The sequence below is a fragment of the Aquarana catesbeiana genome, linkage group LG02 (genome assembly GCF_042186555.1).
Source record: "Aquarana catesbeiana isolate 2022-GZ linkage group LG02, ASM4218655v1, whole genome shotgun sequence".
In the NCBI taxonomy this organism is placed as follows: domain Eukaryota; kingdom Metazoa; phylum Chordata; class Amphibia; order Anura; family Ranidae; genus Aquarana; species Aquarana catesbeiana.
In genome coordinates this window covers 66,910,280-66,937,451 of record NC_133325.1, presented here as the reverse complement: position 1 = coordinate 66,937,451, position 27,172 = coordinate 66,910,280, and the positions used below count along the sequence as shown (strand labels likewise).

Here is a 27,172-nt window from a genome sequence, read left to right as displayed (position 1 = left end):
AAGTGACTCATGCAGATAGCAGAGAAATGAGGCAGCAGATAGAAATGACACTTAGTGCTCTGGATTGAGGCAAGTACACACTATAGAGGGATATGCTTTGTTCATATTTCATGTCTGAGGCTTACAATTACTTTAAGGTTAGTGAGGATGAGTGTTAGGAGTACAGGAGAAGTATGTGTGACACTTATTGCTGAAAGGTTAGTTCATCTTTTCAGATAAAAAGGAAAAGGTGAACTAACAATGTACACCCTCCCCATCCCCACAGGCCGCACTGTACTTACCTCCATGGGTGACGAGCTCTCAGTGCCCATGCAGCGGTCCAGGGATTGGAAATCCTTCCTCTACTCCCACTTTTTTCTGCAGCGTTTCTGGGACAGATCAGAACGATGCTCTGTGCCGGCACTGACCAGCCAGAATAGCTCTGATCTGATGTGGAAGCTCTGCAGAGAGAAGAGGGCTATGACTGATTGACCCACCAGAGGTAAGTAGAGTGGATACCGGGAAGCAGTGGTGGGTTCTTCTTTCAGGGGGGGCGGCAAACAAACAACACCCGCGGCATTGAGACAACACCCCCCCCCACGGGCAGTCCGGCACATACCTGCTCGTGTGGTGGGGCTGTGGTGTCCTCTCTTCCTCTCCTAGAGTGGGGACAGTGGCGGCTCTGTTGTCCGCTCCTCAAGCTTCCTCCGCCGTGTGTCTCCTCTTCCGCCAAATCGCATGGCATCCAATAGGATCACCTGACGCTTTGGCCAATCGGGAAACAGGTTTCACGACCTGCTTCCTAATTGGCGGGGAGAAACTTTAGTGTGAAAATAGCGAAATGTAATTTGCTATCGTCACACAAGTGGGTGGACTCGGAGTGCAATGCTCTGCGATTCGAGGCCACCCTTTTTTGAAGCCTATTACAGCCTCTGGCTCTAATCATGTGCTTCATTGGAATCCATGGTCTGGCACTCTGATATGTAGATCAGGGGGCCGGACGCATGGACAGGAGAGGCGGCCCTCTATGGACGGGCCGCCACTGCCAGGAAGTAGGTGGAATGGGGAGGTTGTAAGGTTTTAGTTCACCTTTTCATTTCTTCTGAAAAGGTGAGCTTACACTTTATGGTTACAGGAAAGGTTAGCGTGAGGATCAGTGTTAGGATTACAGGGAGGGTTAGTGTGAAGATCAGTGTTAGGATTACAGGGAGGGTTAGTGTGAAGATTAGTGTTAGGATTACAGGGAGGGTTAGTGTGAAGATCAGTGTTAGGATTACAGGGAGGGTTAGTGTGAAGATTAGTGTTAGGATTACAGGGGGTTAGTGTGAGGATTAGTGTTAGGATTACAGGGGGGGTTAGTGTGAAGATCAGTGTTAGGATTACAGGGAGGATTAGTATGAAGATTAGTGTTAGGATTACAGGGGGGTTAGTGTGAAGATCAGTGTTAGGATTACAGGGGGGTTAGTGTGAAGATTAGTGTTAGGATTACAGGGAGGGTTAGTGTGAAGATCAGTGCTAGGATTACAGGGAGGGTTAGTGTGAAGATTAGTGTTAGGATTACAGGGGGGGTTAGTGTGAAGATTAGTGTTAGCATTACAGGGAGGGTTAGTGTTAGGATTACAGGGAGGGTTAGTGTGAAGATCAGTGCTAGGATTACAGGGAGGGTTAGTGTGAAGATTAGTGTTAGGATTACAGGGGGTTAGTGTGAGGATTAGTGTTAGGATTACAGGGGGGGTTAGTGTGAAGATCAGTGTTAGGATTACAGGGAGGATTAGTATGAAGATTAGTGTTAGGATTACAGGGGGGTTAGTGTGAAGATTAGTGTTAGGATTACAGGGGGGTTTAGTGTGAAGATTAGTTTTAGGATTACAGGGAGGGTTAGTGTGAAGATTAGTGTTAGGATTACAGGGGGTTAGTGTGAAGATTAGTGTTAGGATTACAAGGGGGTTAGTGTGAAGATTAGTGTTAGGATTACAACGGGGTTAGTGTGAAGATTAGTGTTGGGATTACAGGGAGGGTTAGTGTGAAGATTAGTGTTAGGATTACAGGAGGGTTAGTGTGAAGATTAGTGTTAGGATTACAGGAGGGTTAGTGTGAAGATTAGTGTTAGGATTACAGGGGGTTAGTGTGAAGATCAGTGTTAGGATTACAGGAGGGTTAGTGTGAAGATTAGTGTTAGGATTACAAGGGGGTTAGTGTGAAGATTAGTGTTAGGATTACAGGGGGGTTAGTGTGAAGATTAGTGTTGGGATTACAGGAGGGTTAGTGTGAAGATTAGTGTTAGGATTACAGGGGGTTAGTGTGAAGATTAGTGTTAGGATTACAGGAGGGTTAGTGTGAAGATTAGTGTTAGGATTACAAGGGGGTTAGTGTGAAGATTAGTGTTAGGATTACAGGGGGGTTAGTGTGAAGATTAGTGTTGGGATTACAGGAGGGTTTGTGTGAAGATTAGTGTTAGGATTACAGGGGGTTAGTGTGAAGATCAGTGTTAGGATTACAGGGATGGTTAGTGTGAAGATTTAAATCAGATATAGTATGTGGCGCTAATCTATCCTCAAATACCAGAATACGGAAAAAGGCTCACCAATGCTGCACCAATCAGTATGAGTAAAATCTTCCTATTTCAGATGCAAGTGTATAGCAATAAACCTTAGGACCACTGCAAAATCCAGGAAAAAAAACAAAATTGCTACCACAATATTAACATATGACTTCTTACTTCCAAGTGCATAGTGCATATTAAAAATACCACACAATAACCTCTACATCACAATATAGACTTGTGAATCTTCATGCTTTAACTTACGCAAACTAATAAAGTGCTTCGTGCAGGGTGCAACTCCTAATACGATAAATAATACAAATAATGGAAAGTGACACAGTGTGCAAAATAATCATAAGTTGCATAATATGTGACTGAAAGTACAGCCCAAAATTACTATGGTGCAGAAAAATGAACGTATAATTCCTCATGCTAAAGGTGTGCACTGCTCCTCTCTAAAAAATAGTTAGTTTTTAGATAGTGTGAAGATCAGTGTTAGGATTACAGGGGGGGTTAGTGTGAAGATTAGTGTTAGGATTACAGGGGGGGTTAGTCTGAAGATTAGTGTTAGGATTACAGGAAGGGTTAGTCTGAAGATTAGTGTTAGGATTACAGGGGGGTTAGTGTGAAGATTAGTGTTAGGATTACAGGGGGGTTAGTCTGAAGATTAGTGTTAGGATTACAGGGGGGGTTAGTCTGAAGATTAGTGTTAGGATTACAGGGGGGTTAGTGTGAAGATTAGTGTTAGGATTACAGGGAGGGTTAGTCTGAAGATTAGTGTTAGGATTACAGGGGGGGTTAGTCTGAAGATTAGTGTTAGGATTACAGGGGGGGTTAGTGTGAAGATTAGTGTTAGGATTACAGGGGGGGTTAGTGTGAAGATTAGATTTAGGATTACAGGGGGGGTTAGTGTGAAGATTAGATTTAGGATTACAGGGAGGGTTAGTCAGTGTGAAGATTAGTGTTAGGATTACAGGGGGGGTTAGTGTGAGGATCAGTGGTAGGATTACAGGAAAGGTTAGTGAGTGTGTGAGCGCAAGTTTTCGTGTTGTAGGGAAGTTTAGCGCGGGGGTTAGTTTTAGGGTTACCCGGAGGGTACGTGGAATGAGGACCTTTTGGTAGGACATTGCTCTCTGCATCAAGAGCTCTGCACCAAAAACAGCCATAGTCAATGTTCCAACACTAAAGCTAATGCGTTGGCATTAAAGGTAGACTGCAGAAGCAGGGATGATGCTGCCAAGCTGCAGTGTACCAGATCCGTCAGCCTGCGGACATCTGGTTTCCTTCTGATTATGCCCGGCCTCCCTCCACACTAGAGCAGAGGACCAGTCATCCATTAGCCTGTCAGCAGATCATTTATCAGTCACTTATAGAAGGGGGCTCTAATAGTTCAATTGGGTTGTCAGGGGTTGAATCCATGCCACCTGCCCTGGCATAACGATACTCCATCAGTGATTACAGCACAGTCTTTCTCATTAATGTGTGGGTGCTGAAACTGACAAAGTCCTGCCAATGCTACATGAGACTCATTGCAGCTTTTACTGTATAGATGCCATTACTTTCATCAAGAACTGACGTAATAGAAAATATTACATTTCTCCAGATCCTCTTCTGACTTGGATGGAATTTGCGATCGTCTGCACACACAGCTTCTGAGGCAGCTGTGAGCTGCACTGTGCAGTGATTTCAGGAGTCAACCTGTTCTGTACCATGAATTTTTCAACATATACATCATTATGATAAAATCTGGAGAAGTTAGAAGTGATCTGAAGGACACAACAAACGGAAGGACGATAAGGGGACTTTGGCAAAGAAAAGACAATTAAAGCAGAACTCGTCTGCAGGAATATATATTGTTTTACTTCCCCCTGTGTGTTTTGAAGCTTTCTTTCCTTATTTTAATATTTATCTAAAGCAAGGGGTGTCAAAATCAATTTCATCACGGGCCGCATCAGTATTATATATATATATATATTAGGTTTTGTGTTAGAATTATAGCTCTCACTCCGGCGTGCACGGCGATGTGTAATATGTGTATTGCAATCAACATTTTCACTCGAAGGCGCCCCAACGCATGCGTTTACGTTCGTGCGTGTGTATATGTGGGGGGCTAAAAAATTTTTGGGGGGGGGGTTTATGTGCTTGGGTGTAACTTTATTTTTTGCAAAAAAAAATTTTAAATGTTTTTTTTACTTAAAGCGGTGTTCCCAAAATAAAAATTAAAAGTCAGCAGCTACAAATACTGCAACTGCTGACTTTTAATCGAACACTTACCTGTCCCGGGGTCCAGCGATGCGGGGGAACGAAGCTCCGCTCGTCCCCCCCTCCGCCCGGCGGCGCCGGCTTTTTAACTGTGGGCACCCAGCTGTGGCTTCACATCCGGGCACCCACTGCACATGCGTGAGCCGCGCGCAGTCACTGGCCCCGCAATCATCTGGGACTGGTCACGTGTCCCAGATGATTGACAAGAGGGAGGGTGGAGAGGCAATCTCCCTTCCTGCGCCAAGGGAAGTGACGTCAGGAGCCCAGGCACCGAAGGAGTCAGACTACGAGGGACCCCCTAGCAACAGGCATTTGGAGGTGAGTAAAAAAAAAAAAATTCTCAAAATTTTTTTTTTTTTTTTTAAGCACATTACTATTTTTTTTTTTGGGGTGGAACTCCACTTTGAAAGACCCTGCATGTCTCCCCTGTACTCCACTTAATGTTTTGCGATGCAGATCGCCTTACAAAACATCCTTTCCCGGCAAAGCGAGCCGGGGGCACTGAGAGCTTGACCCGGAAGTCAGAGACGTTGCTTTCAGGGTCACAAGTAAAAAAGGGGAGGAGAGCGGACGTTTGTCTGTTCTTCTCCTTCCCCTCTACACGCCGGTGTTCTGCCGAGAAAGTTCAGCTCGGCGGATAAGGACCCCCCTCTACTGCGCAGGCGCTGCGCGGTAGGATCCGGCGCAAATAGCTGAAGATGAATAGGGGAAAATCAGCTGTACACGGCTCCTGTAAGAGGGCCCCTCGCGGGCTTGCTTCGCTCGCCACGCTTCGGGCACGGCCTCGCTTCGCTCGACTTTTTTTTATTCCCCCTCTGGGTCCACTTGGATGGTGGGGAAGGAACCTGAACCCAGGGCGCAGGCGCTGTATACAGCTGATTGTAGATTTTGTGCTTCGGCTATCTCCGGCGGCTGATAGTAGTTCGTACTGCGCAGGCGCTGTGCCTGCGCAGTACAGGGGGGGAACTTATCCGCCGAGGGAACTTTCTCGGCAAGACAACGGCACTGCTATGGAGATCCCAGGCCCGCCGATGGGCAAGCGGACCCCGGTAAGCATGGCAGGGCGCCGGTATAGGGGGGTGTGTGCAAGCGACGGGCAGCAGCGGAGCCGCCTGAATGCTCTCACCTGACAGGCAGAAGTCTGCCTGTCAGTTTCACACACAATCCTAAAAGCCACTGGATTGTGTGTGATAACCCCCACCGTTAGGTCCATATGACGTACGGACCTGGCAGGGAAAGGGTTAAAGGGATATTTCACCTTTACCACAAAACTATAGATAAAAACAAACTCTGCAGTTCTGACTAAAGTTGAATAAAACCCTTCTATAGATGTAGGCCATTTACATACCTTATGCAGCATGACTGAAACACTCGCAGGACGTTGCTAAGTACTCCCAGGATGTTGATAAGTGAGGCCTAGTTGTCACTGCTCATATGTGAGGGGGTTTGAATCAGAGAAAGAGATCACTCTTATGATGGTGGAGGTGAGCGGTAACGACTAGGCCTCGCTTGGCAACATCCTGGGAGTATTCCAGTCAGGCTTCATAAGATATGTAAATGGCCTACACCTATAGCAAGGGCATTACTCATCTTTAGTCAGAGCTGCACAGTTTGTTTTCATTTACAAACATCCCTTATCTGTATAGGCAGTTTTTTTGTAAAGGTGAACTATCCTTTTAAGCACATATAAGAGAGCTGTAACTATGGAGATGAAAAAGGTAAACATGAAGCTGTCCAGTTGTGGGCCAGACCTGCACAGCAGTAAAAAGCACAGTACTTCCCCGCTAGTCCAGCCCACCTCTACAGCCTCAGCCAATAGCCAAGGACAGCAGCCATACTGTCCAATCATTGGGCGACACTCATCTCAGCTTCCTGAGAGCGGTAATTGGCTGCCTGTGCTGAGCACCAGTTACTGTGTGAGAAGCTGAATGACTACAAAACATATTGGGCCAAGACCAGGGTCAGGTAGGCAAGAGGACATATTTGTTTACATATAAGAGAGTGTTCAGCACAGGGTGATTAGGGTGTGCCCAGACACAACCGGCACACCCTCTGCACATGTCTATGGAATGGAGGACTTGCAGATGAATTACCTCCTCCTCCAATCACAAAACACTTTGCAATCTGGGAAAAAAATACTACAAGTTCTATGAATGGAGGAGGCAGATGGAATAGGTGGGCTAGCAGCAAATCTTTCGCAACTCACCGTGGCTGATGTTAACCCCTTGGCGCCAGCCGCATGCAAATATGTGGCCTCCCAGCGCCTGGTCCTTGGTGCTGAGGGTCCGCATATTTGCATGAATTGCTGTCCATACAGCTGTGCCGATAGCACGCGCGGTACACGCTCCCAGCACAGTTACCGGCGCCTAACCGTAAGGTCCCGATCCAAGCTTGCGATCCGGAGGTTTTGGATCACGTGACCGCAGTGACAGCCAATCAGGACGGTCATGTGCTCTTAAGCCCCTCCCCACCTGCTGGCATCATAAACCTCTTAAAGGGCCGGGAGGCGTCGGCTTTAAGAGGTTAAAGTAGTATTAGCCATGGTTCACACTGGTGCAACCTTGTATGCGACTTGCCACACACACACACAGAGTCGCATGGCAAATGAGAACTTCAATAGCGGCCGTTCCCATCAATGCGACTCAAGTGCAACTTTTAGGTTGGGTTCACACTATCTTCACATTCGGCTCACAGCAGGGGTCCGGTGCGTCTCCGTTCACCGTTTCAGGTCCGATTTCAGACCAAATTTTTGACTGAATTTGGACCTGAAATTGACCAAAAAACGCACAGGGCTCCAGTGTGAACTCGCACCGGAGCCGCAAAGGAGATATGTGGACCGGCTTCATACAAAGCCGGTTAAAATTATTGCGAATCCCCGCATCCAATTCGCAAAAGTGTGAACCCAGCCTGAAAAAGGTTCCTGCACTACTTTGATGTGACTTCATTGCGACATAGAGTCCCATAGACTCTAATGTTGCATGCCCGATTTGTCCGTTGCAATATCCCAGTCCCGCTATAAATCGCTGATCACCGCCATTACTAGTAAAAAAAATATATATATATCCCATAGTTTGTAGACACTATAACTTTTGCGCAAACCAATCAATATACACTTATTGGGATTTTTTTTACCAAAAACATGTAGCAGAATACATATTGGCCTAAATTGATGAAGAAATTAGATTTTTCATTTTTTTTATTGGATATGTTTTATAGCAGAAAGTAAAAAATATTGTTTGTTTTTTTTCAAAATTGTCGGTCTTTTTTTGTTTATAGCGCAAAAAATAAAAACCGCAAAGCTGATCAAAAACCACCAAAATAAAGCTCTGTTTGTAGGGGAAAAAGGACATACATTTTATTTGGGTACAGTATCTTATGACTGCGACATTGGCAGTTAAAATAACGCAGTGCAAAAAATGGCCTGGTCATCAAGGGGGGTAAATCTTCTGGAGGGCATATGGTTAAACACCTGCTTACACTCCCCTCCCCCCAGACTGACAGCGCTGCTGTCCAAAGGTGCCCCCTGTGCTCCTTCATCCAGAGTGGGGGCACTCTAATACAGGAGGTGTGTTACTCGCCAGATCACCAGGTGAAACCAAAGGGAGAAAAGCCTAACAAAAAACAAAAAAAAATGCAGCCATCACATCTAATGATTGTTAAACTGCAATATATACATTTTCTGGTTTTGGGTTTAATACAACTTTCAACCAAACCCGTCCCTTGTAAGGTATTCTGAACACACAATCTGCCTGTAGAGTCCTATGCAGGGCCTTTTTTTTCAGGAAATAGGTGCAGGTACTCCCTCCTTCCAAATCACTCCTTGTCTCCGCCCCCTACCCACCTACGAGCACCGTCCCTTGGTTCCACCCCTTACCCACCATTCAGTACCATCCCTTTTAGATAATACAGAATCAAGTAATTTGTATGGAATTTGATACTGGTAATAAGAAAAGCAATAAAATAGATGCCTTGCAGCCAACAACAATAGACCCCCCTCTATCAATAATAGACCCCCAGGAACAATAGATCCACTCAGCAACAATAGATGCCCCCAGCAACAATAGAGCCGCCACAAAATATTCCCCCACCTCAGCAACAATAGACCCCCCCAACTAGCAACAATATATCTCCTAGCAGCCAGCAACAATAGACCCCTCCCTTAACAAAAGACCCCTCCCTTAACAGTAGATCCCTCCCCACAACAAATACCCCCCCTCCAGCAACAATAGATCCTCCACCAGCATCAATTAAAGGCTAAGTTCACCTTTTTCTTTTTTTTCTTTTAAATTCCAGCTCCCCTATGTACCAATATCGCGATCATGTACTTTTTTTTTTTTTTTGCAAAAATATCAAAGCTTTCCATAAAATCTACAGACACGTGCCTTACTGTCCTTAATCCATGTTTCCAAATATATCTATTGCTTCTGTCCTACTTCCTTACAGACTTTAGGTCATGACACAGGAAGGAGTTGACCAGCTGACCTCATTAGCACACACCCTGCGTCATCTACCCTCCCATTCCCAGCTACACGTTTTTTATGTGTATAAAGATGGCCATACACTATACAATCTGATTGTACAATCTCCTTTAGATACCAAATGTATATAATAGGAGAAAACACCTATCTAGCCAATCACTCTATATCCAATCAGGCAGGCCCTTGCACTACAAAATTGATGGCAGATCTAAAGGAGATTGTACAATCAGATTGTATAGTGTATGGCCACCTTTATACACCTAAAATTACTAGTTGCGCTTTCAGTGCCATTAATTGTTATCAACGCACCAAACACAGAAGCAAACGCATTTTGCCATGTGAAAACCACGAGTGGCAAATGCTGCAAAACGCCCAGTAAAAAACAACCCACAGAACGTCAACATGTCCCATAAGCCACATATAGCACAGCCCATTTAAATCAACGGGCTGCCCTATGCGTGTCACAGGAAAAAACAAGGCATAAAACGTTCGCTCCCACCATGCTAGATGTGAATGGGGCCTGAAAGTGAAATTGGTGCAATAACACAAGAACAATGAGGCTTAATTCACATCTGTGTGTTCCTTGCATTTCAGAAATGAGCTGCACCAAAAATTACAGTAAAAAACGCACCAATCTCCACTCAAAAGTTCTCGTTATGCAAAGATGTGAATGGGGATTGACAGCTGAGTGTTTCTGTCCACTCCCTTCTATGTACTCGTATAAAGATGGCCATACACCAGGGATATGCAATTAGTGGACCTCCAAATGTTGCAAAACTACAAGTCCCATCATGCCTCTGGGTGTCATGCTTGTGGCTGTCAGAAACTTGCTATGCCTCATGGAACTTGTAGTTCTGCAACAGCTGGAGGTCCGCTAATTGCATATCCCTGCCATACAGTATGCAATCTGATTGTATAATGTCTATTTAGCGAGATGGGTGATCACTGATTGATTGCATTTCATTTAAAAAATGTGCACCTGGGAACAGGTGGGTGGATGATGCAGGGTGTGTGCTAATGAGGTCAGCTGGTCAACTCCTTCCTGTGTCATGACCTAAAGTCTGTAAGGAAGTAACACTGAAGCAATCGATACGTTTGGAAACATGGTTGGAGAACAGTAAGGTACCTGTCTGTAGATTTTATGGAAAGCTTTGATATTTTTGCAAAAAAAGTACATATATGCTATATTGGTACATAGGGGTGCTGGAATTTAGAAAAAAAAAGAAGGTGAACAAATGTGAGCTTATCCTTTAACCTCTCCAGCAACATATGCCCCCCCCCCCCCACAACAATAGATCCCCCAGCGACCATAAACCCCCCCCCCCAGCAGCCAGCATCAGTAGACCCTCCGGCACACTCTAGTACACCTTGCCATTTCCTACATTCTGTGCTGGAGGTGCCAGAACTGTGTTCCCCCCGCGTTCCCACTGAAAAAAAGCCCTGGTCCTATGTATAAACCTGCTCCAAAATAAAAACTAGAAAGGTAATACATATTTTTTTTTATTATTATTTCTGGGTATGCTGGGTAAATGAGAACACATAAACATATATTAGGAGTTTCTCAAATTTGGCTGCAAAGTTGAAAACACACTTTTATTTTTCTGGAGTTCCCCTTCAGGAATTAAGGGGAGCATATGACGGGCATGCTAGAATCATATGCAGGGTATATCTACCATGCCTTGCAAAAGTATTCACCCCTTGGCTTTTTACCTATTTTGTTACATTACAGCTTTTAGTTCAATTTTTTTTTAATCTGAATTATATGTGATGGATCAGAACACAATAGTCTAAGTTGGTGAAGTAAAATTAGAAAAATATATACATAAAACTATTTTTCAGAAATAAAAAATTGATAATTGTCATGTGTGTATGTATTCACCCCCTTTGTTATGAAGCCCATGAAAAGCTCTGGTGCAACCAATTACCTTCAGAAGTCACATAATCAGTGAAATGATGTCCACCTGTGTGCAATCCAAGTGTCACATGATCTGTCATTATATATACACATCATTTGCAAAGGCCCCAGAGGCTGCAACACCTAAGCAAGAGGCACCACTAACCAAACACTGCCATGAAGACCAAGGAACTCTCCAAACAAGTAAGGGACAATGTTGTTGAGAAGTACAAGTGGAAAGAACATGGCACAACAGCAAACCTGCCAAGAGACGGCCACACACCAAAACTCACGGACCGGGCAAGGAGGGCATTAATCAGAGAGGCAGCACAGAGACCTAAGGTAACCCTGGAGGAGCTGCAGAGTTCCACAGCAGAGACTGGAGTATCTGTACATAGGACGACAATAAGCCGTATTCTCCATAGAGTTGGGCTTTATGGCAGAGTGGCCAGAAGAAAGACATTACTTTCAGCAAAAAACAAAATGTCACGTTTTGAGTTGGCGAAAAGGCATGTGGGAGACTCCCAAAATGTATGGAGGAAGGTGCTCTGGTCTGATGAGACTAAAACTGAACTTTTTGGCCATCAAAGAAAACGCTATGTCTGCCGCAAACCCAACACATCACATCACCCAAAGAACACCATCCCCACTGTGAAACATGGTGGTGACAGCATCATGCTGTGGGGATGTTTTTCAGCAGTCGGGACTGGGAAACTGGTCAGAGTTGAGGGAAAGATGGATGGTGCTAAATACAGGGATATTCTTGAGCAAAGCCTGTACCACTCTGTGTGTGATTTGAGGCTAGGACGGAGGTTCACCTTCCAGCCAGGGCTGGTGCAAGGATTTTTGACACCCTAGGCGAAACCTCATTTTGCCGCCCCCCCCGGCTGACTCCGCCCCCTTTTTTCTGCCCATGTAAATCCCACCTTTTTAATAAAGCGCCCATCAAATACAGCCTCACCAACACCCATCAAATGCAGCCTCACCAGCACCCATCAAATGCAGCCTCACCAGCGCCCATCAAATGCAGCCTCACCAGCGCCCATCAAATGCAGCCTACCAGCGCCCATCAAATGCAGCCTCACCAGCACCCATCAAATGCAGCCTCACCAGCGCCCATCAAATGCAGCCTCACCAGCGCCATCAAATGCAGCCCCACCCAGCGCCCATCAAATGTAGCCTCACCAGCGCCCATCAAATGTAGCCTCACCAGCGCCCATCAAATGCAGCCTCACCAGCGCCCATCAAATGCAGCCTCACCAGCGCCCATCAAATGTATCCTCACCAGCACCCATCAAATGCAGCCTACCAGTGCCCTTCAATACAGCCTACCAGTGCCCATCAATGAATGTTTGCTTGCTGCAGGAGTCGGGACACAGACACAGTTCTCCACCACTGCTGCACCTCTGACACTATGTGTGAACGGAGCTGCGGCTGCCTGCTGATGCTGAGACTTAGTTGCTTGCTGTAGAGAGAAGAGAGTAGGAAAACCAGTGGCCGGGCGCCCCCTAGGCAGCAGGGCGCCCTAGGCGGCCGCCTAGTTTGCCTAGTGGTAGCACCGGCCCTGCTTCCAGCAGGACAATGACCCCAAACACACTGCTAAAGCAACACTTGAGTGGTTTAAGGGGAAACATGTAAATGTGTTGGAATGGCCTAGTCAAAGCCCAGACCTCAATCCAATAGAAAATCTGTGGTCAGACTTAAAGATTGCTGTTTACAAGAGCAAACCATTCAACTTGAAGGAGCAGGGGCAGTTTTGCCAGGAGGGATGGGCAAAAATCCCAGTGGTAAGATGTGACAAGCTCATAGAAAGTTATCCAAAGCGACTTAGAGCTGTGATAGCCGCAAAAGGTGGCTCTACAAAGTATTGACTTTAGGGGGGTGAATAGTTATGCACATTGACTTTTTCTGTTATTTTGTCCTATTTGTTGTTTGCTTCACAATAAAAAAAAAAACATCTTCAAAGTTTGTGGGTATGTTCTGTAAATTAAATGATGCAAATCCTCAAACAATCCATGTTAATTCCAGGTTGTGAGGCAACAAAACACAAAAAATGCCAAGGGGGGTGAATACTTTTGCAAGGCACTGTATAAGCATTAATTTCCCATTAGGCAGAACAGTGCATGTCAGTACAACCTAAAGTGTAACGGCCTTCCCTCAGCCCTTTGTAGATGGTGTCTTTGTACTGCTGCCAGCAAACATCCATAAATCAATATCTGAGCATGTGCTGTAAACAAGTCTGCTGCATTCGCCTTGTGTGTTTCTTTTAAAGGACGTGCCTATGCAAACTGGTTAAACCAGAGCGCCTGTGACAGCAGACTGCAGCTCCATATATAACGAGGCGGGAGGCACAGGTAACCACACAGTGCAGGTGCTGTGTGACTGGAGGGCTGCCAGGTCTGGAGATCCCCACTATAATGACGTCATCTATGGAGAAGGATGAATACTGAACACTGACAGCAACATGCCTGGCTGCTGCTCCAGACACAAGGAAACCTGGGATGAGCTGTCACTATCTCTCCCATGAAGAATATCAGAGACTGGGGACAAGCCAGAGCAACAGTGCTGCTTCTCATACTATGCCTTCTACAGCTGATCCCTCACAGTAAGTCTATGTTCTCTGCCTGTGTGTGCACAATGAGGAGGTCGGCACCTATAGAGGTGCCTCTATACAAGGGGCGAACGATCGCTCGTATAGCATTTGCAACAGATTTGTCTTCAGTTACGGGGACAACCCCAGGAATATTTTCCCTAGAAATGTCCCTTATCTGAATGGATCTGGTTTAGGATTTCTTCCCCATTCATTCATTGTGATCTTGGCTTCCCATGTTTAATGATTAAGGTGATTGAAACTGTATTAGTGCACTTGCAACAATCATGACAGTATTGTGACAACCATGACAGCAGTGTTACAGTGTCAAGACAATTAAGACAGTTTCCTGACAGTTCCTTGACAGTATCTATCATGACAGTTCCTGGACAGTATCATTACAACCATGACAGTATTATGATAATTTGATATGATAATTTCATGACAATCATGACAGTTCCATGACAGTATTTTGACAATCAAGACAGTTTCCTGACAGTTCCATGACAGTATCTTGACAATCAAGACAGTTTCCGGACAGTTTCCTGACAGTATCTATCATTACAGATCCTGGACAGTATCAATACAACCATGACAGTATTATGATAATTTCATGTCAATATCATGACAATCATGACAGTTCCATGACAGTATTTTGACAATCAAGACAGTTTTCTGACAGTTCCATGACAGTATCCTGACAATTAAGACAATTTCCTGACAGTATCTATCATGATAGTTCCTGGACAGTGTCATTACAACCATGACAGTGTTATGATAATTTCATGACAATATCGTGACAATCATGACAGTTCCATGACAGTATTTTGACAATCAAGACAGCTTCCTGACAGTTCATGACAGTAGCTTGACTATCAAGACAGTTTCCTTACAGTTCCTTGACAGTATCTATCATTACAGATCCTGGACAGTATCATTACAGCCATGACAGTATTATGATAATTTCATGACAATATCATGACAATCATGGCAGTTCGATGACAGTATTTTGACAATTAAGACAGTTTCCTGACAGTTCCTTGACAGTATCTATCATGATAGTTCATGACAGTATTATAATAATTCTATGACAATATCATGACAATCATGACAGTTTTAAGACAATCATGACAGTTCCTTGACAGTATCATTACAATAATTTTTACCCAATTTGTTTTTATTAAATTTTCATTGACAGAGAAAAAGGTACAAAAACAGAAAAAGAAGTAAAAGATAAAAGGGGAGAACACAAAAATCCTTCAGTATCCATATTTCCTCTTCCTTAAACATAGCCATGTATAAAGACTAGTCATATGTATTTCTATACATTCTTATATATCTTTCCTCCTCATCTTATATAAATACTAATATCATCATTATTTTTTTCTATTGGACTCCCTTTAAAAAAAAAAGGACAATAAGAGAGGCATATCCAAATAGGGGGCTTATTTCACTTTACTACCTCAATCAATTTCACAGATACAAAGCTGCACATTAAGGTTCCATATATATAATCCAGGGGGTCCACCTTACAGTATCATTACAATCATGACAGCGTTATGACAGTATCATGACAATCATGACAGTACCTTGACAGTATTGTGGCAATCATGACCATTCCTTGACAGTATCCTGGCAATCATGACAGTATTATGGCAATCATGACAGTTCCAGAACAGTATCATGGCAATCATGACAGTTCCAGAACCGTATCATGGCAATCATAACAGTTCCATGACAATATTATGACAATCATGACAGTTCCAGAACAGTATTATGGCAATCATGACAGTTCCAGAACAGTATCATGGCAATCATGACAGTTCCACGACAGTATTTTGGCAATAGTATCCTGCCATTCATGACAGTTCCATGACAGTATCATGGCAATTATGACAGTTCCTTGACAGTATTGTGGCAATCATAACAGTTCCATGACAGTATTATGGCAATCATGATAGTTCCAGGACAGTATCATGACAGTTCTTTGACAGTATCATGGCAATCATGACAATTCCTTGACGGTATTGTTACAATCATGACAGTTCCATAAGTTTCATGGCAATCATAACAGTTCCTTGACAGTATCGTGGCAATCATGACAGTTCCTAGACAGTATCTTTACAACCATAACACTATTATGACAGTTCCATGACAGTATCATGATAATTATGATAGTACTCAACGGCATTTATTGCAAACTACCCGTTTTGGAGAAAAGCTCAAAATCTCTAAAGCTGTCCACACATTACAATCTAATTGTACAGGCTATTAAGATAGCAAAACACTGGAGACCATTGCTGATATTCAATCTAAAGCAATACAATATATGAGTCCTAATAGTTAACCAATAACTCCTAAATGCTTGATGTGTGACGCACCCTTTAAAAAAATGTATTGTTGGGTCTCCACCTTTAAACATCTCATACATGAAGAAATGTATGTTTAAATATATTAGAAGCATATCATTTTGAATTAGGGTTGTTACTGATTAAAATTTTCGTGTTTGATTAATCGATTTCTTTAAATTGATTAATCGACTAATTTTGATTAATTATAACGCACATACAGATCCAACTACTTTTAGCTGATCTCCTTGCATTGCAACTCTGCATTAGTCAGTGGTAAATGTGGTATACACTATATACAATCACCCGACACTAGTTAGTTTCCACAATCCATGACTTAACACTTTTAAAAAATCTTTTTAAAAAAATTTTAAGGAGTCTTTTAATGTTAAATTTGTTTTTAGGGTAGACCTCTACTTTAACAAGACATTTTAAAACTTGCAGCTCAATTGATTGCTACCTGGGTAATGCCTCCAATGGGTATACCAGTCCTGTTGACAACCATCTAAAATAGGAATGCCATTTCACTTCCCGTTGTGTCTCTGGGACAGGAAGTGAAATGAAAGCTCCACACTGGGACACTGGCAAAGTCTAAACCGAGAGGTGTTTTCTCTCTGCATGACCTAATCTAAAACTAAAATACAGACTCAAGCTGTATATATACTTTAAATCACCACGATTCCTCCTCCACAATTGACAATTGTCCAGTACAGACAACACACTCACCTTCATAATGCCTTCCAATGCTTGTTTATTCCCAGCAAAGGGTCACGTATCATCAGCATGGGGTGTGTCCGGTCAGTCACAAAACCGACTCGCAGCCACACCTCAGCAATTCGCGGACACGCCCACTTGGTCGAAGCCTTTCAGGCCATGATTGGATCAGTCAGGTGCCTGCTGTATTCCATTACTTTGCCATTGTCCAGTGTGGGCACCGTCAATGACTGGGGAAGGGGTAGGAGTCCGATGACGTCGATGTCCGTGACGTCACCGAATCTCCGATGGAACTCCCTGAAGACCCAGAAGCCGGCGGAGAGGTGAGTACCAATCAAAAGGATTTTGATCGATCAAAAAAATTTACGATTAATCGAGGAATTATTTGTTAATTTCCGCAGCCCTATTTTGAATATATTTGAATTAATTTATTACATATTTTAATGATTGTTGTATTATATGGTTTGAATATATTTATTAAATATTTTGATCAGTATTGTGTTATATGGTTTGAATATATTTATTATATGCATTTTTTTGGGGGTCTGAGATGCTTAAAGTAGGAGATCTCAAAATCCTCTGGTTTCTTTAAAGGGTATCACAAAGAAATTATCAGAGCGCCAACCAATCATCTCAAAAGTCCATTAACATTTATTATTGGTGACCATGTGACAACAGGAAGAACAGCAATAGACAGACAACAGACAACTCATTACAGGATCAAGAAATCCCCGTTCATCAGGGCTTAATGTCAACATTTCTCTGATAGAACCTACTATAGGGCAATCAGAAGTATAAACTTACAAAGCCTAGGTATCAGATTCATTGGGGTTTAAACGAGTAGAGAAGGTTCATATTGTAAAGTGAATGGTAGTTGATCATTGTGGATAAGGAGATGCTGTGTTCAGTTCATCAAAACTTGCTTTTCAGTTTCCCTTTCACATCTTTGGGTAATGGGTATTCAAAGTGAACATAGCTTCGCCTTAGTTAATCTAATCTAAGCAAACATTTGCTTAGCAAAATCCTATATAATCCTTTAGTAAACCTGCCCTAATGTGATGGGAGAGAATGAGATGTCATCGGGAAAGGAAAAGAGGGATAATTGCTACAAATGGTACACGGACAGTAATAAAAGCCTGGCAGAGGTTTTAGCCATTCCCTAGTCTATCCAAAACTTTAAAAAAAAAAAAAAAAGTAGCCTGGATCAGACAATGGGTCATACCTTTCTATGGGAATCTTAACCTGCTTATACTAATCTAGACCAGGAAAGAGTTTACATGTGGTGGAGCTGACAGCCGATGGAATCAACCACCATGCAGTGCATCAATCAGTCAAAGAGTATAAGCTCCGACACACTGGGATTTGTAGTTCTACATTGGCTTGACACCATCTGCAAGCTGATACTAAAAAGGTTGATCTTCAATCATACATGTTACAACTGTAGATACTGCCCTACTGGAACCTATAGTTCCCCAGAGTAAAGGAACTGCCAACTCTATCAGTGGGGGCTGAAGGCAGTGGGTGTCAGCTGTTCTTGAACTTTCATGGAATTAAAATGGTCAGCCTGCTGGAACTTGTGGTTCTACAGTGGTAGATATAGATATCTGGTGACTCAAACCTCAGCAGCAAGAATTCAGGGAATAGCTTGGAGCGCATTTGATTGCATTCCCTTGATAATGCCTAGCACATAACACTTAGGGGAATATGTGGATGATGCACCAATAAATGATTAACATAACAAATTGAAATAAATGGATTATCTGAATATGCATGTGTTTATTGGGTGTATACATAAGCTGGACATTTGCAAAAATTTGGGTAAAACAAATCTTTTTGTGAGAGAGGTCCATAGACTGCCATTGCTGATCATCTTAAATGCCAGCTGTCTCTTTGTCATGCTGATTCTCTGTCTTCAATTCTTTTTACGTTGTTGACCTAGATCAAGTGATGAACTTGTGAAGTCAGAGAACAGTCAGAGAAACATGTCTGTATACTTAGAAAGTTTTAGTGGGTCAGCCCGACAACCAGTCAGCTAGCATTTCCGGTAGGAGCCAGTATGATGTATCAGGGGTCTTTCCTCCCTTTGGGTAGACTAAGGATTTAGGGTTCTGCAAGTGCAAAGATTTGTATGTATCTATTTTTGTCTATTGATTGACCATGATGGACAGGTGTGTTGTAAGTACTGAATATAGCCAACAGCAATAGCAGCCTATGTCATTCTGGCAGCACTGATTGTCGCTTCTCTCCACTACCTCTTTATTGCTAACTCATTTAATCTACTCGCCAATACTGAAACCTGGCTTCATGAATCCAACACTGTTTCTCCTGCTGCCCTCTCCCATGGTGGCCCTCTCTGGACTCACTTCGCCAGACCCAATGGACAGAAGGTAGGGGGAGTGGGAATCCTTCTAGTCCCGCATAGCACCTTTCAGGTACTTCACCCACCTCCCTCTCTGTCACTCTCCTTATTTGAAGCACATTGCATTCGTCTTTTCTCTCCAGCCACCTGGACCAGTAGCAGCCTTTCCTGATGACTTTTCCGCCTGGCTACCCTACTTTCTCTCTTCTGAAATCATTCTAGGTGACTTTAACATCCCTGTTAATACTAACACTCCTGCTACTTCCAAACTTCTCAGTCTAACCTGCTCCTTTGACCTGAAGCAATGGATACATGCTCCTACTCACTCTGATGGTAAAACCCTTGACCTTGTTTTCTCCCACCTATGCACTCCATGCAACCTCTCCAACAATCCTTTCACTCTCTCTGATCACTACCCTATTAGTTTCATTCTCTCCCTCTCTTCCACCTCCTCTCTCTCCAACTACCTAACATTTATCAGTGGAAACCTTCGCCACTTCAACCCTTCTCTTCTTTACTCTACTACTGATCACCTCTATGACAAACTTTCATCCCTGTCCTGCCCCAACTTAGACACTTCTGTCTAAAACAACTCACTGTCATCCTCCCTGGATACACTGGCCCCCTCACTACACACAGAATCAGGCCCCTACAACTATGGCAAACTGATGACACCAGAAGTCTGAAAAAACATAGCCGCGCTCTTGAGCGCCTGTGGCGTAAGACTTAGTCTCAGGAAGATTTCAACCAATATAAATCTGCCCTCCAGAAATACAATTCCTGTCTCCTTCATGCCAAGCAGCCCCTTTTTTATCACTTTCATTAACAACCTATCATCCGGTCCCCATCAGCTCTTCTCTACCTTCAACTGTCTACTTCGTCATCCACTGCCTCCACCCACTAACTCACTCACTGCCCAGGAGATCGCCAATCACTTCAAACATAAGATTGATACAATTCGTGAGGAGATCTCTACGTTCCTCCCAAGACCTTCTGCTCTCTAGCCTTCTTGTCACCTTATCCCATGCTCACCTCCAGGACTTTCCCCAAGCCTCTCCCATCCTCTGGAACTCCCTACCTCAATCTGTCTGACAATATTCTACTCTGATTGCTTTTAGACAATCCCGGAAATCCCTTCTCTTCAGAGAAGCCTATTCTGCCCCCCGCCTAACAACTGTACTTTTATTTTCTCCATCAGCTCCTCCCCACAGTTATTACCTTTTGTATCACTTGACCCTCCCTCTTGGATTGTAAACTTTGATGAGCAGGACCCTCTGATTCCTCCTGTATTGAATTATTTACAAATACTGTACTGGTGACCCCACAATAGGGATAAAACTTTTTCGCAGAAGAGAGTTTAATAAGACTCGTGGCCACTCATTACAATTAGAAGAAATGAGGTTTAACCTTAAACTACGTAGAGGGTTCTTTACTGTAAGAGTGGTAAGGATGTGGAATTCCCTTCCACAGGCGGTGGTCTCAGCGGGGAGCATTGATAGCTTCAAGAAACTATTAGATAATCACCTGAATGACCGCAACATACAGGGATATGTAAGGTAATACTGACACATAATCACACACATAGGTTGGACTTGATGGACATGTGTCTTTTTTCAACCTCACCTACTATATGTAACTACTATATACTATACTATATGAATTGTATTGTAACTGTACTGTCTGCCCTCATGCTGTAAAGTGCTGCGCAAACTGTTGGCGCAATATAAATCCTGTATAATAATAAAAGTATGTTAGTTTATCTTTATTTATATTCGAATACCAATATTGTTTTGGTAATCTAGAATAAGATATAAATTCCAGAAAATTTCTTTTAGATTAGTGTGGGGGAAGTTAGTGCCTCTGTCTACTTCTTTGGGATGATTTCCCTCCTGCATTAGTTGAGCCACTGGGCAAAGCAATTAATAGCATGGGTTAAAGCTGAATTTTAATCTGATTATAATATGCCTCCTTTGGTTTCTCCCTCCCTCTCATTAATATACTAATGACATTTTCCTTACATACGTTATTTTAGACCCAGTAAAGTCATCACTTGGTCTCTGTGCTTCTCTATGCAGTGCACTGTGCAGGCAGATCATGGCTGGTGGGAGGAGCCAGCAAGGGGCTGTACATAGCTTCCTGAAAACCTCACAGTACTTCTCTCAAGAGTTCTCAAGAGTCCTCAACACTGATGCAAGCTATGGACTGGTTGTTGGGAGGAGTTATGCACATATTAAAATGCCTTAGCATAGGTGGATATCAGTATGGAGGGGTGGATACTCCTAGGTAGGCTCCATGTTCATGTAGACCAGTGTTTCTCAACTCCAGTCCTCAAGGCGCCCCAACAGGTCATGTTTTCAGGATTTCCCTCAGATGAACCGGCTATGGTAATTACCAAGGCCGTGAAACTGGTCAAATCACCTGTGCAAAATAATGGAAATCCTGAAAACATGACCTGTTGGGGTGCCTTGAGGACTGGAGTTGAGAAACACTGATGTAGACTTTACTAGGTCACACCTACATGTAGTGCTGAACCACCATGATTGGAAGAACTGAAATCCATTGAATGAAAAGGGCAGTCCAGGGATAGTCAGGTTGGGGAGGAAAACGTTGGATGATGCTAGTTGTCCTCCAGCCAGGAAATGAGGCGATTTCTATCTTGCTGCAGCTTCTAATGCACTCTGTGAGAAGCTCACAATGTGCAGTGAAATCGCACTACAGGAGAGGAGCCTGTTCACTTTTGCAAGACTGTAGGAAAGGCTGGAGTTCAGCTTTAACGCAGATTGAATGTGCCTACAAATTTGGGTTCATGCATGGTAAAGCCTGAGGAGCATGGAACTATATAGTGAGCCATTCAACAACATACACCCATCTGTTTTTACAACTTTGATTTCCATCGTCTAAATCTGGAGCTTTGATTGAGCCACTTCAGCGCCAGGCCTTTTTCTGACACTTTTGTTTACATGTAAAAATCAGTATTTTTTGCTAGAAAATTAGTTAGAACCCCCAAACATTATATGTTTTTTAAAGCAGAGGCCCTGGAGAATAAATTGGTGGGTGTGGCAATTTTTTTACATCGCACGGTATTGCGCTGCAATTTTTTTTGAAAAATACACTTTTTTTGAATTTCAATTAAAAAAAACACAATACAAGAATCCATCCCTCAAAATTTCCACTCGCCTGCTCGCATTTGGCGAGTAGAAATAAGTTGAGGGCGAGTGTTCTGGCTCGGCTCAGTCGTGGAGGCAGGCACACTTTGGGAGCATTCAGGATTTCTTAAATTTTTTTGTTCACTCTTATGCCCCGTACACACGATCAGACATTCCGACAACAAAATCCATGGATTTTTTCCGATGGATGTTGGCTCAAACTTGTCTTGCATACACACGGTCACACATATGTTGTCGGAAATTCCGAACGCCAAGAACGCGGTGACGTACAACACTTACAACAAGCCGAGAAAAATGAATTTCAATAGCCAGTGCGGCTCTCCTGCTTGATTCCGAGCTTGCGTGGAACTTTGTGCGTCAGAATTGTGTACACACGATCGGAATTTATGTCAACGGATTTTGTTGACGGAAAATTTGAGATCCAGATCTCAAATTTTGTGTGACGGAAATTCCGATGGAAAATGTCCGATGGAGCCTACACACGGTCGGAATTTCCGACAACAAGCTCCCATCAAACATTTTCCATCGGAAAATCCGATCGTGTGTACGGAGCATTAGTCTTTACTGCCCCATGTATGGTTAGGGATAATCTGACGGCTATTATTTTACATGTACTTGCTTTATTTTCTGATTTAGCAAAAATGCTGCCTATATCCTCTTCCTGCTTATTGGACAAAGCTAGTTATGCTGAGTTGTTGTCCCATGATTAGGCTTGGGACAGAGAGGGGAAACCTGGAAGCCAATTGGCGGAACCAGTACACAGTGTATATATATATATAGGTAAATACAGCCCTCAAGCTTCCATTCCACTTGCCTCTTTTGATAATATTTATTTTTGTAACTTAATTCTGCATAAAACATTTAACAGTTAATTTCATGAGATACTTTACAAGGGCGTGTTTAGGGGCGCTGCAGGGTAGGGGTTGGGTGGGGCAACTGGTAGCGAGTAACCCTTAAGATCTGGCTAGTAGCTCAAGACTTGAAATTTTGAGCCCTGCACTAACCCATTTTTTTTGTAAAATCTAAAAGATGAATTTACGATGAGTAAACAGTTACCAAACATGTCCCGCTTTAAAATTGCACATGCCTGTGCAATGGCGACAAAAGACGTAAATTTTACTATCCATAGGCGATGCTTTAAAGGCCTTTACAGGTTGCCACTTTAAATTTACACATGGGGTCTAGTGCTAGAATTGCTGCCCATGATCTGATGTTCGTGACAATACCTCACATGTGTGGGACGATCGATGTTTGCGTGCATGTAGGAACGACGCATGCGTTGGCCTGTGTGCGTGAGCACAGGGGGACGAGGCACTTTACATTTATTTTTTTTAATTGGTAATTTATTCTACCTTTTTTATTTTTACACTGTTGCTTTAATTTATTTTTTTTTAATCACTTTTATTGCTGTCACAAGGAATGTAAACATCTCAGGTACTTCTTATGGAGAGATCTGGTGTCTATAAGACCCCAAATTTCTCCTCTGCCCTTAAAAGCATTCAAAACACCAGGATCAGTGTTTTTGAATGCTTTTGGTTTTTCAAAATTGGCACCGTTGACATCCGGGTAAACCTGGAAGTGATGTCGGGTCATCGCTTCCGGGTTACCATAGCGGAGACCCAATCAAAGCCGATCCTGGTGGGATGGAAGAGCCAGAGCAAGCCATGCGAGGGAGGGATTCCCCTCCCACTGCTTATATATGCAATCCAGTGACTAGTTAGCTGCTAGGATTGCTTTTACAAAACCATCGTCCTGCCAGTCGTCCTGCCAGTCGTCATCATCTTGGTATAACCACTGAAAATCCAGCGACGTTGTTAAGTGGGTAAATACAATCTGTGATCCTATCATGATGGTCCTTGTTCAAGCCCTTCATGTCCTAGTGTGACAACTGTCTATGTTCCTGCATTATCTGTGTCACCCTGTCATATGTCCCCCTGATGGAGACTACAAAGAGCCGAAACACATTCCAAAGACATGGCTCACCATCGTTAGTATCAGGAAGGGGGTCTAGAGCAGTGTTGCCAACCGTACGTATTTTTACAGCCAGCCCATAAAAACAGGGCACTTTTCCTCCTGCGCGTAAAAGCCAGTAGCAGGTGAAAAATGCCTGTAAAAAATAGCTGTGAGGGGTCAAAACTGCGCATGCGCAATTCTGGAAATACTCCCAATCCGATCCTGCGTTGACCCTGCATTCAGCTATCCCTGGTGGGCAGTGCTCCGCCTCCAGGGGGGCGGGTCTGACAGAGACTGTGTGCGAGTGGAGTCTATGTGAAGTTTGGTTGCTGGCTGGGGGCAGATAGGACATTACTGTTGGGTGGGGGTGATATGCAGTGGACACTGCAGTGGGCGGGTCATGATATGAAGGGGGGCAGAGAAGGACACTAAAGGGGGGGCAGGAGGACACTACCGTGTGGGGCAGTGTTGCCCATTAATTTATGGGCAGCCTGTAAAAAATATGACTGTCCTGACGAAGGTGGGGTTGCCCAGCAAAACGCGTTGCTGTCCTGTCCGTGTGCGTCTGTCACCATTCTATGCATTCTTTTGGCATCACCGTTCAGGATTCCATGGTGTGGACACCGTTATAGGAACATGCAGCATTGCTGCTTTCTGTATATTAGTTTATAGGACTGCCTGGCATTCGGTGGTGCCATTAAACCCTATTGTTTATTTGCTCATTGCAGTGAATTTATATGCTATATATATGGATACATGGATGGTGTCTAGACGCATTGCCTTTTTAGACAACGTTGTCTTTTAATGGCGGAAGGTGAAGGTATTGTTTCATTTTTCAATATTAATTTTGTAATTTTTTCTATAATAAACTCTTGTATAGTTTGATCATTGTTTTTTTGCATTATTGTGATACGATTTCCCTGTGGCTCTATTATATGGTACTTTGAACCATACCCTCTACCTTGGTATGTTTCTGGTTTTTCATGTAAAAAATATGGCTGTCCGCAGCCCCTGACCACCTCCTGTACAATGTCCGCAGCCCCTGACCACCTCCTGTACAATGTCCACAGCCCCTGACCACCTCCTGTACAATGTCCACAGCCCCTGACCACCTCCTGTACAATGTCCGCAGCCCCTGACCACCACCTGTACAATGTCCGCAGCCTCTGACCACCTCCTGTACAATGTCCGCAGCCTCTGACCACCTCCCGTACAATGTCCACAGCCCCTGACCACCTCCTGTACAATGTCCGCAGCCTCTGACCACCTCCCGCACAATGTTCACAGCCCCTGACCACCTCCTGTACAATGTCCGCAGCCCCTGACCACCTCCTGTACAATATCCGCAGCCTCTGTCCACCTCCGTACAATGTCTGCAGCCCCTACCACCTTCTGTACAATGTCCGCAGCCCCTGACCACCTCCTGTACAATGTTCGCAGCCCCTGACCACCTTCTGTACAATGTCCACAGCCTGTGACCACCTCTGTACAATGTCCGCAGCCTCTGACTATTTCCTGTACAATGTCCGCAGACTCTGACCATCTCCCGTACAAAGTCTGCAGCCCCTGGCCACCTCCCATACATTGTCCGCAGCACCTGACCACCTCCCATACATTGTTCCCAGCCCCTGACCAACTTCTGTAGAATGTCTGCATCCTCTGACCACCTCCCATACAATGTCCACAGCCCCTGACCACCTCCTGTACAATGTCCGCAGTCACTGACCTCCTCCTGTTCAATGTCTGCAGCCTCTGACTAACTCCTGTACAATGTCCGCAGCCTCTGACCATTTCTTGTCTTTTATCATGTCTGCAGTCGCTGAGGGGGAGTTTGGAGAGGAGTCAAGAGTGGGAGCGCCACCGGGATGGGGGTCACGGGAGGAGTCAGACATGTGTGGACACTGGAGAGGAGACGTTAGGATAAAACCAGAGTCGCCAAGCTGGAGCCGCCTGACTGAGCCCTGCAAGGTGCACCTGAGAGGAGGTCAGTGACAGTGCCACCAGACCATTCTAAGAGATGTAAGGGAGCACTGATATAAAGGTTCCCCCCTTACCTTAGTGTATTCACTCAGCGGAAGATGGTCTCTGATAGACTCTGATATATGGGGGAGCTCTGTGCTGGCTGGGTTATAATAGCCTGACCTTTATGTAAATGAAAAAATATGTTTTTTTACTTTTGTTTAACTTAAACACATTGCCAATAGCACTAGCTACATGTTTATAGTTTAAATGTTGATATTTACACTGTTTAGCACTGAAAACGGTCATTTTAGGTACTTGTATGCAGTGTCAGTAAAAAAATGCGTCTCTGTCAGTAAATGTCATGATTTCTGCCAGTAAAAAGTGCCATTTGTAAATTTTGGCATCCTGTCAGTAAATATTACTTCGGGGGGTTGGCAACACTGGTCTAGAGAAATGATGCAGCAGATGCTGGAGAGAGAGTTCACGCAGTCCATATAGCTTTATTCTTGACAATGTAGTGACAATAGGTAGACAAACAATATCCAATGCATTTCGGGGGGCCAAAGTAACCCCTTCACCAGGGCTTGGGTTTGTATGTCAGAATCCTATGAGGGTTAGTTTACAGTCTCCTAGAAAGGGATCCCCACCAGAAGACAAGGATTTACAATGGCACAGTGACTGTAATGGAAATTACACTTTTTACCACTGTCTGGGCCTCTCTATTCACCCTCTCTATTCACTCTCCTTATGCCGCGTACACACGAGCGGACTTTCTATCCTACTTGGTCCGGCACACTTTCCGACGGACTTTGTCCGCCAGGTGCGCCGGACTTTAAAACGAACGGACTTGCCCACACACGCCGGGATTTTCCGGCGGGCTAAGTCCGCCCGTCTTTCCGACGGACTTTCGCCGGAGTTCCGGCG

General features: G+C 44.0%; 1 protein-coding gene across 4 annotated transcripts in view; it reads left to right on the top strand.

The window, feature by feature from the left end:
* The first annotated feature begins 13,315 nt into the window (after positions 1 to 13,315).
* VSTM5 (V-set and transmembrane domain containing 5) overlaps positions 13,316 to 27,172 on the top strand; it is a 77,998-nt gene continuing 64,141 nt past the window's right edge. Inside the window, exons 1-2 of one of the 4 annotated variants that reach the window (XM_073613003.1) lie at positions 13,316 to 13,760; positions 26,103 to 26,270. In XM_073613003.1, coding sequence (XP_073469104.1) covers positions 13,679 to 13,760; positions 26,103 to 26,270 — 250 coding nt within the window. In that variant the 5' untranslated portion in view covers positions 13,316 to 13,678. The remainder of the gene's footprint in view (positions 13,761 to 26,102; positions 26,271 to 27,172) is intronic. The other 3 variants (XM_073613001.1, XM_073613002.1, XM_073613005.1) reach the window with 3 other exon arrangements.